Source organism: Anolis sagrei, chromosome 2 (genome assembly GCF_037176765.1).
Source record: "Anolis sagrei isolate rAnoSag1 chromosome 2, rAnoSag1.mat, whole genome shotgun sequence".
Lineage (NCBI taxonomy): Eukaryota > Metazoa > Chordata > Lepidosauria > Squamata > Dactyloidae > Anolis > Anolis sagrei.
The window spans coordinates 5,692,234-5,706,873 of record NC_090022.1 but is presented as its reverse complement, the minus strand read 5'-3'; the positions used below and the strand labels follow the sequence as shown (position 1 = coordinate 5,706,873).

At 42.8% G+C, this 14,640-nt stretch overlaps 1 protein-coding gene across 1 annotated transcript in view; it reads right to left on the bottom strand.

Annotated features, from left to right (window-relative positions):
- LOC132765869 (deleted in malignant brain tumors 1 protein-like) overlaps positions 1 to 14,640 on the bottom strand; it is a 91,937-nt gene that overhangs the window by 74,000 nt on the left and 3,297 nt on the right. Inside the window, exons 2-3 of the mRNA XM_067463259.1 lie at positions 10,489 to 10,830; positions 1,346 to 1,687 (exon numbers count right to left, since the gene is read on the bottom strand). Coding sequence (XP_067319360.1) covers positions 1,346 to 1,687; positions 10,489 to 10,830 — 684 coding nt within the window. The remainder of the gene's footprint in view (positions 1 to 1,345; positions 1,688 to 10,488; positions 10,831 to 14,640) is intronic.

Below are 14,640 nucleotides of genomic sequence, written 5' to 3'. Positions count from 1 at the left end.
TCAAGTCTGACGGCTCATTTAGAACAGTCTAACTTAAATGCATCAGGGTTTTATAAATATGAAAACAACTGCCTATAAAATCACTGTACAAGCTCATAATACTGTTGTTTCTTTTAGATAGATTATGCACTTAGATTGCAAACTCATTGTGTTAAACCTGGTGTGCAAATACAGGTCTAATAGACATGCAATCACACACCTACTGAAGGGTTAAGTAAATGGCAGCTATACTATCCGTGCTGGCTGATCCAACTGAGTTTGAGAAAAGCCGTTCATATGGTTGTACTCTGGATAAATCACTCAGGAAAACCCAAACACCACACCAGGATTCGGGCTTTCCCCAGAGTTCTGGCAGTGGTTCTCATGCAGAATTGGTTATGGATTTCCCTACATCCATTGCATGCTTTCTGGGTTCATGTGACCTGGGGACTTGGGATGGCTGTCCCCTCTGTCCCTGCCAATGTTGGCTGCAAGAGCAATAGGGTGACTGATCACAGAGGATCTTTGGGGAAGAGAGAGGGTGGCCTTTCCCCTCTCTTCTCTCCCAGTCACATGGCACAGAAAGAGAAAGAGGACTGCCAAGCAACAGGTAGGTTCCCTATAGCTACAGGATAGATATTTTTGTGTTAGAAGGGATTCCAAGGGCCATTTAGTCCAACAACACTAAAGTACTCTAGAAAGATGGTCATCTTGCTGTTGAAAACCAGACCCCAAAATGATAAAACGTATAGTCCTCGGTCCCATAGAGAGTAATTAGGAAGCCCACGTGGACATCATTCCTAGTTTCAGAGTTATTTCCATTAACCCCCCTGGGATGTTGCATAGACACACCTCAGGGGATGGTGACACCTTAGTTAACATAATCCCCTCACAAAGCCCTGGGAAGTCCCATGGGACAAACATGGGTGGCTTTCAAAAGAGGGTCTGTGTGTTTTCTTGTTATGACCTGATTTATTTATGAGAATATTTGCTTGTATCCGTTTAACTGGCTGGTGCCCATTGTATTAACTGGAGCTGAAATACCAAAGCCCATTTCAGTCCATTATCCCTTGCCCCAATACATTCCTTTCGGCTCGCACTTCTCTCCTGGGAGGATGAATGAATGGACACAAATTTTAAAACAATCCAATCAGTTTATTAAATTTCCCACCATGGCTGGGACCCAGGTCTCCCAGAGTCCTAGCCCAAGACTCAAACCACTATGGCATACTTCCTTCCTGGATTCTTCCCCTAATCCCTTCTCTTAGGAACTCAACTGCAGGTCAACAACGTTTGGAAGGGGCCAGCTGGAAACCTCAGTTACTGAAAAAAATGCATTCAAGGTAATCATGGTTGATAAACTTACCCGAACACACAACAGAAGCCGTTTCCCCGCTATCACAGTCATATCTCCCCAGAGGACTTGCCAGGCACTGATGCAGAGCAGATTCTGTCCCTTTGCAATGGACGTCATCCAACCAAATGGGGCCGGTTCCACTCCCATTCCATGTTCCGCTTTGATCCATCTTGGCACTTCCACATCCCATCTCTTGGCATACCACTTTGGCTTCCTCAATGCCCCATCCATCTCCACAAATCATGCCCCATTCACCATGATGGAACAATTCTACTCTTCCGCTGCAATTATTTAGGCCGTCTGCCAGTCGGATCTCTGTTTGGTGCATGGGATCAGAGCTCAAGAGCTGCCCTATGTAAAGCATATGAGAGAAAGGATAAGCAGATGGAGTAGGCAGCTTTTTGCCCTCTCTACTTCTTGCATAACAAAGCCCTAGGAAACTCATGGGGTTGCCATTGATCTACATGCGATTTGCAGGCATACACAGACACTATCATTTCAAAACCTGAATAACCATGGACAAGAGCAAGAACAAAGGTGAACTATCTAGCTCAGCTAGTATTGTTTTCTTTAAATATCTGCCATGGTTCCTATGGCATGGTGGCTTCATTTGATAAAGCTAACAATGCTCACGACAAAGAAAATCCTTGCACAAACTTTGTTTCATGCCAATCCGGTATCCTCTTTCTTCCGTCTTTCTCTATCCCAGGGATTCTCAGACTTTTTCAGCCATGGAGCTCTTTTAGAAGCCAATGTTTATATGATAAACTAGCCATCCCCTACCACACCTTGCTCTGGCCCAGTCTGTGTATATGTGTTTTGTGTGTGTATATATGCATATATGTGTGCGCATAAATTTGTGTACATGTGTATATATGGTGTGTTTGTGTACATATGTGGTTTTGAGCATGGGCTGTAATGTATTTTTGGTTTGTTTGTTTTTGCTTTTTAAGTCTCTTCTGCTACGTTCTCCAGGGTTTTTATGAGTGATGGTCACTCATTGGTCTGATAGGTGTCTTGTGTCCAAATTTGGCATCAATTCATCCAGTGGTTTTTGAGTTATGTTAATCCCACAAACATTTTTATTTATATAGATTATATTTGGTATGCTACCTGTACTATTGCATGCCCGGCCCTTCTATAGCCTGGTTGCACCCATTGTCCTACTTTGCTGAGCATGATTTTTATTGGCTTCCAACGTTTCTGTTTTATATTGATATGTTTTATTTTGTGTTCTTATTTTATTGTTTATTTTATTGTGTTCTGATGTTAATTATGTTTTGTTTTATTGATGTTTAGTATTTGCATCTTGTGGGCATTTTACTCCATATGTAAGCCACCCTGAGTATAATGTATATATTAGTCATGGGCCAGGCCTGTGACAGATGGATGGAGAGTATTTGTGCGAAAGAAAGGGGAAGGAAAAGAAAGAACAATACAATATTCCAAATGAAGAACAATTTTAACCAACATAAAATTATCACTGGGTTGTTGTAGGTTTTTTCGGGTTATATGGCCATATGCTAGAGGCATTCTCTCCTGACGTTTCACCTGCATTTATGGCAAGCATCCTCAGAGGTAGATTGCTTGCCATAGATGCAGGCGAAACGTCAGGAGAGAATGCCTCTAGAACATGGCCATATAGCCTGAAAAAACCTACAACAACCCAGTGATTCCGGCTGTGAAAGCCTATGACAATACATAAAATTATCAGTATTTCTGTGTGTTCTAGTGCAGCTGTACCAGGAGCTCCAATTTTGTTTGCTTTGCATTGAATGTTTGTTTGTAGTCCTAAGTTTCAGGGACTCTACAGATAGGTGTCTTCTTTTGGCTGCAGTCATAGGGCAGGCTACCTGTCCATGATCGTTAAGTTTTGCTCAGGGCAATTGGGAAGGGAGGTGAGCCTTTTTGTTAGTTAGTCTCAGCCAGGTTAGCTTATGTATAGGATGTGTGTAACTTCCCCTGTACATAAGCTTCAACCTTTAAGAACTCCAGGGAAGCATTCCCACGGCTTTAAGAATTTCCAGGAAAACAGCCCTAAAGACTAAAGAACTCCAGCTGGAGAACATCCATTGCCTTGTTGGTAGGCATTTGAGAAGAATTTCGGCCCGGTAGCGGAGTCCACATCAGTGAGGGTTGGATTTCAGTCAGCCTGGGAGAAGTTAAAAAGGGGATTTTCCTTAAAGAAAAGGTTATTCAAGTCAGTTACCTGTCCTTCGTGGGCAAGATTAGGAATTCACCAGTTCCCTAAAAGCTTGGAATCAATTGCTTAACTTTACTGAAGACAAGAGAAGTTTCTGTTTGATTGCTCATTAATAAAACACGTTGTTGTACTTCTCAAGCCATCTGAAGACTCTTTGTGGTGGAAATCTCTGAGAACTTCTCCTTGGGCCCCTGGCTTCCCGCTGGGCAAAGGTTACACATCCTGTTCTTAAAGTCAATTAATTACAGGCCCAGCGAGCGACAGAACACTGTGAAAGACCCCAGGGGCCATCCAGTTTAACCCTTTCTGTCATGCAGGAAAAACACTATCAAAGCAGTCCAGCCTTTGTAATACTACTACTACTACTACTAATGGCAGAAACCCCAGAGTCCATTCAATCCAACCTCTTCTGCCATGCAGGGAAAAAAACACAATAAAAGCACTCCCCAAGTGGTGGGAGTGAAATAGTGTTTTAGAAGCAAGGAAAGCAGAGGGAGAGGGTTTGGATGGCAAGGAAAAGAATCTGGACAGCCAGGGATAAGAGAAGGGTCTGCACCCTGGAAGGACACCGCTGCTGATGTTGTTTCTGGCAGCTGAAAAGTTTAATTTCCCTGCATTTCTCAGGAGGAGGAAAGAGGAGGAGGCAGGAAACTGCAGGTCACCATGCATGGCCCTCACTATCACTCAGGGAGCCATAAGAGCTCAACGGAGCACAGTTTGGGAATCCCTGCTCTAGCTGAAAGGCTTTCTTTTTTACCTGCATCAGCATTGGGAGAAATAAAGACTTTCAGGATTAGTTGGAAAAGGAATGTCTGCAATAAACAATAAACTGTGCAGTGGGTCATGTCTTGGAAAATAATGAGATACTATTGCAGAAGATCTTGCTGTACCACATGAGCCTGACTACAACAGACAAGGTAAACAAGCAGCTGCATTCTGAATCCTTTCCTGAGTGTGGAGGAACAGCAAAAGAGGGAGAAAAGGGGGAAACAAATGAGCCTGTTTCTCTAGCTTAACCCCAGCATGTTCAGCTGTGGGAAAGCACCTGACTGGGAAGACTTTTCCTTTTTGGAGAGAGTCTCTTGAACCACTACCACAAGCCTTCTACCACTACCTTTACTAAGGGAAGGACAGAAGAAGAACATGCCAATATACTTCTTGAATTGTGAGGTCCAGAATTGGACACAATCTTATTCCTGTTGAGGTCAGATGGGAAAAGAATAGAATGGGACTCGTTCTTCCCTCAATGAGTCCAAATCTCTATACATAATACTACACTGAAGTACTATATGAGTGTCTAACCTTTAGAGCAGTGGTTCTCAGCCTGTGGGTTCCCAGGTATTTTGGCCTACAACTCCCAGAAATCCCAGCCAGTTTACCAGCTGTTGGAATATCTAGGAGTTGAAGGCCAAAACATCTGGGGACCCACAGGTTGAGAACCACTGCTTTAGAGGTATACATCTCTAGTTCATCTTCCAATTGCAATGACATTTGGATTATTGAAACATGCTTTTCGTGAGGCTGCTTTTCAAGAAGGTTTGGGAATGTCACCCAGCCCAGAGACAACTTCCTACCTTTGAATACCACTGCAATGCCCTTCCAGGGTTTGGATGTACCAATTTTTCTCCAGAAAAGATTGAGAAAGAAGTGATCACTTATCATCTGGGCTGTGAAGAGGAAGCAAGTGAGCTCACTGATACAGTTCCTAAGCAATGCAGAGATGTGGAAGATATGAGAACCCTCACACTGATAGGAAGATTGTGATCTTTAAAAGATATCATGGCCAGGAACATATCTATTTCCTTGGCTAAAGTACATTCATATGTGAGGTCTATGCAGTTTGACTGGCCTTGCTTCGCACACTAAAAACTGTAAACACCAAGTTCAGCTATACATCGATCTGGGAAACTTCCTCGCCAGGAACACTTTTTCTTTAGGAGGAGAATCCCTTGAAATAGCAACCCTCCACCCCAGTCTTTGCTGAGGGAAGGACTGAAGAAGAGCATGCCAGGTTGGGTGGCCCTGCTTGAAAACCATCCAACATTGTAGAAACATGCTCACTTTTGTTGTTGGCCACCACTAACCTTTTAGGAAGGTAATGTGTGCCAGGAGAATGGAGAAGTGGGCATTCTTTCTTCAAGGGAACTGTCATTTAGAGCAATAGATATAGAACAAACATGATGGTATTAATGGCTTGGTGCAGAGATTGCCCAGTTGGGGCTACTTGAGGTAGACAGCGATCAAAGCTGTGGGGACGCAGGGCTTTGAAGTCTCTAAACCAGGCATAAGGTCTATGGAAGCCCAACCAGAATATAGAAAGAGTGAATTGGCGTGTTGGAAAAATATATTTAGTTTGAGATGAAGATCTGGGGTCAAGAATTATAGATGGGAAATATATTTGATGTAAATACAAAAAGAGAGAGAGAGCATGATCATGAGAAAATGATAAAAACACGATATATATGAAAATTGTAGAACCATCTTTGTAGATATTAATAATAAATAATTTAAGAAAAGTTTAAGTGTGAAATAATCTACTTTAACATTCAGTTTAATGCCCATTAAAGAAGAACTGGGAAAGAAGCTATGAAGACCAGGAGACAGTGTGAGAGTCAGTCAGTCAGTAGCCTATATTTTGGTCAACAAACCATCGGCTAAGTCAAGTGAAAGTAGAATGATGAAATACAACAATTAACAATTAATAACATCACATTTGGCTTATAATTAATAAAAACAAGTATCACCATTCGCTATCGGATGAATGACTGAATTAGGGTATAACACATGGACCGACCACTTCCTGATCAGATTTAGGCTCACTGCGCCCCCTAACCTCTGCAAAGGTGGAGGACCCATTAAGATGGTCCGCCCCAGGAGGCTTATGGATCTGAATGGATTCCTGATGGCTCTTGGGGACTTTCCCGCTACCTCGGCAGGTGATCATGTCGAGGCCTTGGTCGCTCTCTGGAATGGGGAGATGACCAGGGCAATTGACATGATCGCTCCGGAACGTCCCCTCTCAAGTAACCGAGCTAAACCAGCTCCTTGGTTCACTGAGGAGCTGGCAGCGATGAAGCAAAGGAAGAGGGAACTAGAGAGCGTGTGGCGCTCGGACCCAAGCGAGCCAAACCGAGCACGGTTTGTGTCCTTTCTAAGGGCATATGCCGCGGCAATAAAAGCCGCAAAGAAAACTTTCTTTGCGGCCACTATTGCGTCTGCAAAAAACCGTCCGGCGGAGTTGTTTCGGATTGTCAGAGGTCTTTTGACTCCCGCCACCTCAGGCGGGAGCCCTGACAATTCGGCCACGCGCTGTGAAGCATTTGCTCGGTTCTTTGCAGACAAAGTCGCTTTGATCCGTTCTGGGCTGGACACCATATTAAATGCAGTCTCTGTGGATGTGACACGAGCACCTGCTTGTCCTGTTTTGATGGATTCTTTTCAGCTTGTGAAGCCCGAGGATGTGGACAAGATACTTGGAGGAATGAGGCCCACCACGTCCATCCTAGACCCCTGCCCATCCTGGCTTCTGAAGGAGGCCAGAGGGGGATTGGCTGAGTGGGTAACGGTGGTGGTTAATGCCTCCCTTCGGGAAGGCAAGATTCCAGCGAGCCTAAAACAGGCTATTATAAAGCCGCTGTTGAAGAAGCCATCACTGGACCCCACTAAATTTGACAACTTTCGGCCTGTTTCCAATCTTCCCTTCTTGGGCAAAGTCATGGAAAGCGTGGTGGCCTCACAACTCCAGGTATTCTTGAGAGACACGGATTATCTGGATCCGGCACAGTCTGGTTTCAGACCGGGACATGGTACCGAGACGGTCTTGGTCGCCTTAGTGGATGATCTGCGCCGGGAGCTAGACAGGGGGAGTGTGTCCCTGTTGGTGCTCCTGGACCTCTCAGCGGCCTTCGATACCGTCGACCACGGTATCCTTCTGGGGCGCCTTGCGGAAGTGGGTCTTGGGGGCACTGCTTTGCGGTGGCTCCAGTCATTTCTGGAGGGTCGTACCCAGAAGGTGTTATTGGGGGACTCCTGTTCAACCCCACAGCCTTTGACCTGTGGGGTTCCACAGGGCTCTATATTGTCCCCCATGCTGTTTAATATCTACATGAAGCCGCTGGGTGAGATCATCCGGAGTTTCGGGGTGCGGTGTCATCTGTACGCAGATGATGTCCAGCTCTGTCACTCCTTTCCACCTGCTACTAAGGAGGCTGTCGAAGTCCTGAACCGGTGCCTGGCCGCTGTAATGGTCTGGATGAGGGCGAACAAACTGAAATTAAATCCAGACAAGACAGAGGTACTCCTGGTCAGTCGCAAGGCCGAGCAGGGTATAGGGTTACAGCCTGTGCTGGATGGGGTCGCACTCCCCTTGAAGGCGCAGGTTCGCAGCTTGGGTGTGATCCTGGATTCATCGTTGAGCCTGGATCCCCAGGTTTCAGCGGTGACCAGGGGAGCATTTGCACAGCTTCGGCTTGTGCGCCAGCTGCGCCCGTACCTTGGGAAGTCTGACTTGGCCACGGTGGTACACGCTCTGGTCACATCCCGTCTTGACTACTGCAACGCTCTCTACGTGGGGCTGCCCTTAAAGACGGCCCGGAAGCTTCAGCTCGTCCAGCGCGCGGCAGCCATGTTGTTAACAGGAGCAGGACGCAGGGAGCACACAACGCCCTTGTTGTTCCAGCTCCACTGGCTGCCGATTTGCTACCGGGCCCAATTTAAGGTGCTGGTGTTATCCTACAAAGCCCTAAACGGTTCCGGCCCAAAATACCTTATGGACCGCATCTCGGCCTACGAGCCCACGAGGACCTTGAGATCATCTGGGGAGGCCCTTCTCTCGATCCCGCCTGCCTCACAGGCACGTCTGGCGGGGACGAGAGAGAGGGCCTTCTCGGTGGTGGCCCCCCGGCTGTGGAACTCCCTCCCTGCTGACATCAGACAGGCGCCCTCCCTCACGGCCTTTCGTAAGGGCCTGAAGACGTGGCTCTTCGAGCAGGCTTTCAACTGAGTGCTATGTTACTGGAAATGACAACCGGAATGAATTTACGACTACGAGATTGATTATGATTCCATAATATGACGCAGCGGATTTTTAGTGTAATTTAAATGTTGTGTATTAGTGATGTTAGTTTGTTGTCCTGATTGCTTTGTAAAGTGTCTTTTTTGTATTGTACAACGCCACGAGTCGCCCTAGGGCTGAGAGCGGCGGTTAATAAATGCAAGAAATAAATAAATAAATAAACACAATTAAGCAATTAAGTTTGGACCACAGCAGGTGGGGTGTGGTATCCGCTTCTCCTTTTGCTTTTGCTTTTGCTTCTCACTCCTTTGGCAGAAGACGATGCCATGCTTTTTGGGCCTTAAAGACCTGAAGACCTAGTGGTTGTTTTTGTGGTTGCTGCTGAAAGAATTTAAGATCCAATGTGATACTTGCAATTTAGTCCTCTTGGTGTCTAAGACCAATTTATTACCTGTACAACCTGCAGCCCTGCAACCAGGCATGTAGCCGGGGGGGGGGGGGGGGGGGGCTCGAGGGGCTTCAGCCCCCCCCCCCCCCTGAAATTCTCATGGTGGTTCGCGAAAAGGCCTTACTGGAGCATTATTTAAACTCTTATGTTTATTCATATCATGATCTGATCACCATACTCAATATATCCCATATACATGGGGGTATTGGGGTAATGATACAAAAGGTTTACTAGGGTAGACCCTCTTTCACTCAGACTCAGCCCCCCCCCGAAACCCAGCCCCCCCCCCCCCGAAAAAAGCTCAGCCCCCCCCCCAAATCGAAATCCTGGCTACTGGAAAATTAGTTGGAAAAAAGATAGAGATGAAGACATGGTGGTCGTTTTTGTGGCTGCTGCTGAAAGAATTTAAGATCCATAGTGATCAACTGCCCTGGGTATGTCTTGTAAACTCTGAGCCATGGCTTTCTTGATTGAATCAATCCGTCTGTAGTGCAGTCTCCCCCTTCCTTCACTGCTCTGCACTTTACTACCAAATATTGCCATATTTTTCAATGAGTCACACTGGTTCAGGATATGTAAAAAATGTGATACTTTCAATTTAGTCCTCTTGGTGTCTAAGACCAATTTATTACCTGTACAACTGCAGCCCTGCAACCGTTTTGGCTTCCAACTCCCAGAATTCCTGGTCATCGAACATGCTAGCTAGATTTTCTGGCTGGGGGGCCGCTGCTTGTGCAGGTCTGCTCTAAGACCTATTTGTTGATTATTTTAGCAGCCTGTGTCTTGTTTCTGTAAGTTGCTTAGCTAATAACTGACAATCCTGTCAACAATCTTCAAGTGAACCCTGCCCAAGGAGGAATCTGTCACAGGTGGCCATATTTGTACCCTCTGGATTCAGGGATGAGTGCCAGCACAGCTAAAGGAGTTGTTGTCATATATCTGATACAAAAGGTTGCAATTCTTATTTTGTTTTAGTTGTTAAGGTACAATTTGTTTTTATATGTTGAGTTGTCATTTTTTGTTATTATGGGTGTATTGTTGTTTTGTTCAGGCATTGTATGTTTGCCTTTTATGTTTGGATTCTTCCCTGAGTCCCTCTGGGAAGATAGGGTGGAATATAAATGAAGTTTTATTTTTATATTATTATTGTTCTTTTGTAACTCTTCACTCTCTGAAGCAGAAGAATCTGTTTCCTTCCCCACTGTGTCCATCATCTCCCCCTACAATACTAATTTAGGGAGTGCACTTCCTCAAAATGAGGCATTGTGAAGAAGGTGACCCCAAGTCTTCCCCTGCCATCACAAAGAGAGAGTTTGGGCAGGAGTTTGAGTAGAACTGCAGCTCTTCCCCTTTCCCCCTTTTGGCTAAAAATTATGAGCCTCCTGATATAGGGACACAAGAGAGTAAGTGAAGCTAAGGACCATATGTATATGCATCTTCTAGAGGGAATCTGGAGCATGTGAAGCTGATGAAGTCAATCAACCCACCTGAACATATAACCCCAGCGGTTTCTTCATGGCTGCAGTCATGTTCTCCCCATGGACTTGCTGGGCACTCACTGAGGGCAGATTCTGTCCCACCACATCTGACATCATCCAAACCAATGGGGACCCATCCATTTCCAAACTGTGCTTCATGTGTGGCAGAGACTGCAGATCCACAGCCCAGCTGGCGGCAGACAACCATGGCCTCCTCAATGCCCCAACTGTCGTCACAAACAGATGTCCACTGACCAGAAAGGAAGACTTCAACCCTTCCACTGCAGAGATTTGGACCTCCCTCCAGCCTGATCTCCATGTGGTCTGACTCTGCCATACTTGAGCTCATTACTACATATAGAGGAAACAGAATGGCAAAAATGCTTTAGCAGATGGCATCAGAACAATTTCTTCCCTGGGTTATCCTTTTAAAAAGGCAAAACACAGACAGGCACATTTTACCACATGTGGTGGTCTTGTAGAAAAGCAAACAAATATTGGAAGAATATACATGAGATAACACAGGAAATATTGAAGAAAAGACTCCAGGTGAAACCAGAGTATTTTTAATTGGGAATAACAGGCTTAAAATGGGATAAAAACAAATACATTTTATTTAATTATTTGCTAATGCAGCAAATATAATATATGCAAAGGTTTCTGTCTCCTCCCCAAGCGCTTCTTCTAAGTCTGAATTAAAGTCAAAAGTCACAAAAACACTTGTGTGTACTTATCTATCTTCTCTTCTTCTGGAGGGGGAGAAGTGGCTTTCCAGAGCATCTCTCGATCTCCCAAAGGTTCTTTTTTAGCCAAACACTGCAGCCAGCATTACCAGATCCACCTTCCACATCACAGAGACACAAAATCTCTCATACTCATGCCCTCCTTGCATCTTCTTCCTCCTTCTGGAGGCTTCTCTTGAGTGTTTGTAGTGATTCAAGCAGCCTTCATGCCCCGGGGAGGGGGAGAGGGTGGGGCAGGCCACCGATGAGTGTCCAGGCCGTGTATGGTTGTTTTGGGGGTCCGACCGCTCTCTCCGGGCAGTCTCCTATTGGCCTGCCCCTCAAAGTAGGCTGGCACAAACCCCAAAGACCCCTTTAGCTCCTCCTGCACCACACTCCTGGGTTTCGGCTCCAAAAATAAACTGGCATGGGCTCAAACCAGCACTCCAGACAAACTCTGCACAAGCTCAGACATCCCCTTAAAGGTCCAGGGAGGATAGATGGATTCTCCCCTTATCTATTTCCAGGCTCATTTTCCCAACAGTCAGCAACGAACTTTTCAAACATCTTTACTCAAACTTCCAGCCAGTCCCAATTTCCTCTTAGACTCAACACATGCCTCCTCACTCCATGAGCATAATCTACAATGCACTAATTCCAACACAGGATTTCAAACCATTCTTGGTGATAATAAGATCATAAGTAATTCGAGGCAAGTCTCAATTACCTTTCCTGCTTGGTGATACCTTTATGAGAAATTATTTCCACATTTTCAGAAAGTTCTCACAAAGTATTTTTGTGAAAATGATATCAAGTTTTGTACCAAAGGGATTCTGGAGTGGTATTCAATTGGAAAATGTTAGACAAGGTGTTTAAGAAACCTTTCTTGAAGACTCAACAAGAATTAAATCAACAATATAAGACAATATCCTGGTTTCAACATCAACAACTGAGAGAGTATTATAACAAAGATAAGCAGTATATTTTGTAGACTAATATCAACTGAAAAGAAGACAATTACTAAACTATATAAAAGAAACTTCTGGAATGGAATGCAGAGACCGAACAAGTCAATGAATGTATGGTAAAATGGGCCAAAAATATTGGCAGAACAATAATGATGGATAATTGGGAGAAGATCTGGAACCAAAAATTGAAATACACATACTCATATGACATGAAATAAAATTGGTATAAAATGCTGTACACAACACCACAAACATTAGCAAAATACTATAGAAATGTGAATAATATATGCCGGAAATGTGAAAAACAAGAGGAGACATTTTACCACATGTGGTGGTCTTGCGAAAGAGCAAAGGCATACTGGAAAGCCACCCAGGAAGAAATTCAGAAAATTCTGGATACGAAAATACAATTCAAACCAGAACATTTTCATTAGGAATAATTTTTCAGATGTCTTTGTCTCCATAATTGTAGCCACTCTATTTCCTTTATTTTCATCCCTAAATCTTCTTCCCAGATCTCCTTGAGGGTGTAATTCTTTATTTTTCCTTCATTTATTTCAATTATTATCTTATATACTTTACTAGTTATTTCTTTCAAATTTTTATCTTCCTCTATATCCCTTCCATTTTGTATTATTTATTAAAATTGATTAAGCTTACTTCCATGTTTATTATTTTTATCCATTTTTAACCATTGTTCTCATTGTATCCTGTATTTCTTCCATACTTTTAATACATTGCTCAACATTGGGTTACTCATTTCCCTAGTTTCTTTTCTCGTGAACTCTTTAAAAGAAATCCCAGATTTCTTCCTCCACTTTTTCCAAATCCATTTTTAGCCATTCGACACCCTCCTTTTTATCATTCCTTCTGTAACCAGTCTCAGTCTCTTTGCTTCATAATATTTTTAAAGTGCTAATCCTCCTTCTTTTTGCAATCTGTACCATAACTGTTTGTTCAATCTATTTCTTTCACTACCATTACAATATTTATTTATCATTTGTTGCCATCTATTTAGCTCTTCTTCTGTAATCTGAAGTGGTAGCATTCTAAATATGAAATTTATCCTCAGAAGTATTTTCATTTTTACTAATGCTATCTTTCCAAATCAAGATAAATGTATATTTTCATACTCTATTAATTTCTGCACTACTTTCCTCAATGCTGCTACATTTACCTCTTTTATTTCTTGTGAGTCCGATGTTGAGTTTACTCCCAGGTATTTTAATTTGTTCTTAATTGTAATTCCCATAATACTCTGTTCTATAAAGTCTTTTTCTTCTTCTTTGTATATTTAAATAACAACCTTGTATTCCAGTTTATTTGTAAACCTGTTGTTTCCCCAGATATCTCTAACTGATCCTTTATTCAATCAATTTTACCTACCATATTTTCAATAAATAACAATGTATCATCGGCAAATAAGCTCACCTTCTGCTTTTCCTTTATTCTGACCTCTACTAAGTTCTTATCTTCCCTATTGGCATTTGCAAATAATTCTATCACCATGGCAAACAAAATTAGTGATAGAGTGCAACCTTGTATTATTTCCCTTGTCACTTTTATTTCTTTTGTCACCCTGTCATTAATCATTACTACCGCTGAATTTCTTGAATAGTATTGCTTAATAACCTTTTTATTCTACTTCCCATTCCAAATTTGTTCATAATCTTCCTTAATGTCTGCCATTCCATACGATCAAAAGTTTTAAATATATCTAATGATAGTATCCCTGCTTTTTATCTTTCTCTCTTGAATCACAGAGATTTTATTTAATACTCTCCTTATTAAATTTGACACTTGTCTTCCTTTTACAAACACACACTTATCATATATATATATATATATATATATATATATATATATACACACACACACACTTGTGGATGCATTTGTTCAGTCTATTGGCTATTACAGCAGATAAATTCTTTGTGTCCTGATTAACTAATGATATGGGCCTATATGACTCTGGGTATGTTAAATCTTTGTCAGGTTTTGGTATTAGTATTATTAATCACTTCCTCGATGATTCTGGTATCTTCTCTTCCTTCATTATTCCATTATAGAATTCTAATAATTTTGGAATCAATGCTTTTATTATATTCTGTTCCCAGTACGCCCAGACCTGGAGCTTTCCCAGCTTTTAAATTCTTAATAACATCCTCTATTTCTGTCTTCTTAATAGGTTGTTCCAATAGTTCTTTATCTTTCACCTCCAGCCTACCTTCCTGACTTTCCTCCACATATTTCCTAATTGCTTCTATGGATCTGGTTTTTGTTTGGATAGTTCATTATAAAACTCTTCAAAGACCTTCCATTTTTTTCATAGATATAATTTTACCCATTTTATCGTTTATCACATTTATTATACTTTCCATTTTCTTTTTTCTTTTGTGTGGACTAGAGTAACATCTTTGAATTCCTATTGCTAAATTCAAAAAATTCCCTCCCTAAATATATTAAATTTTCTT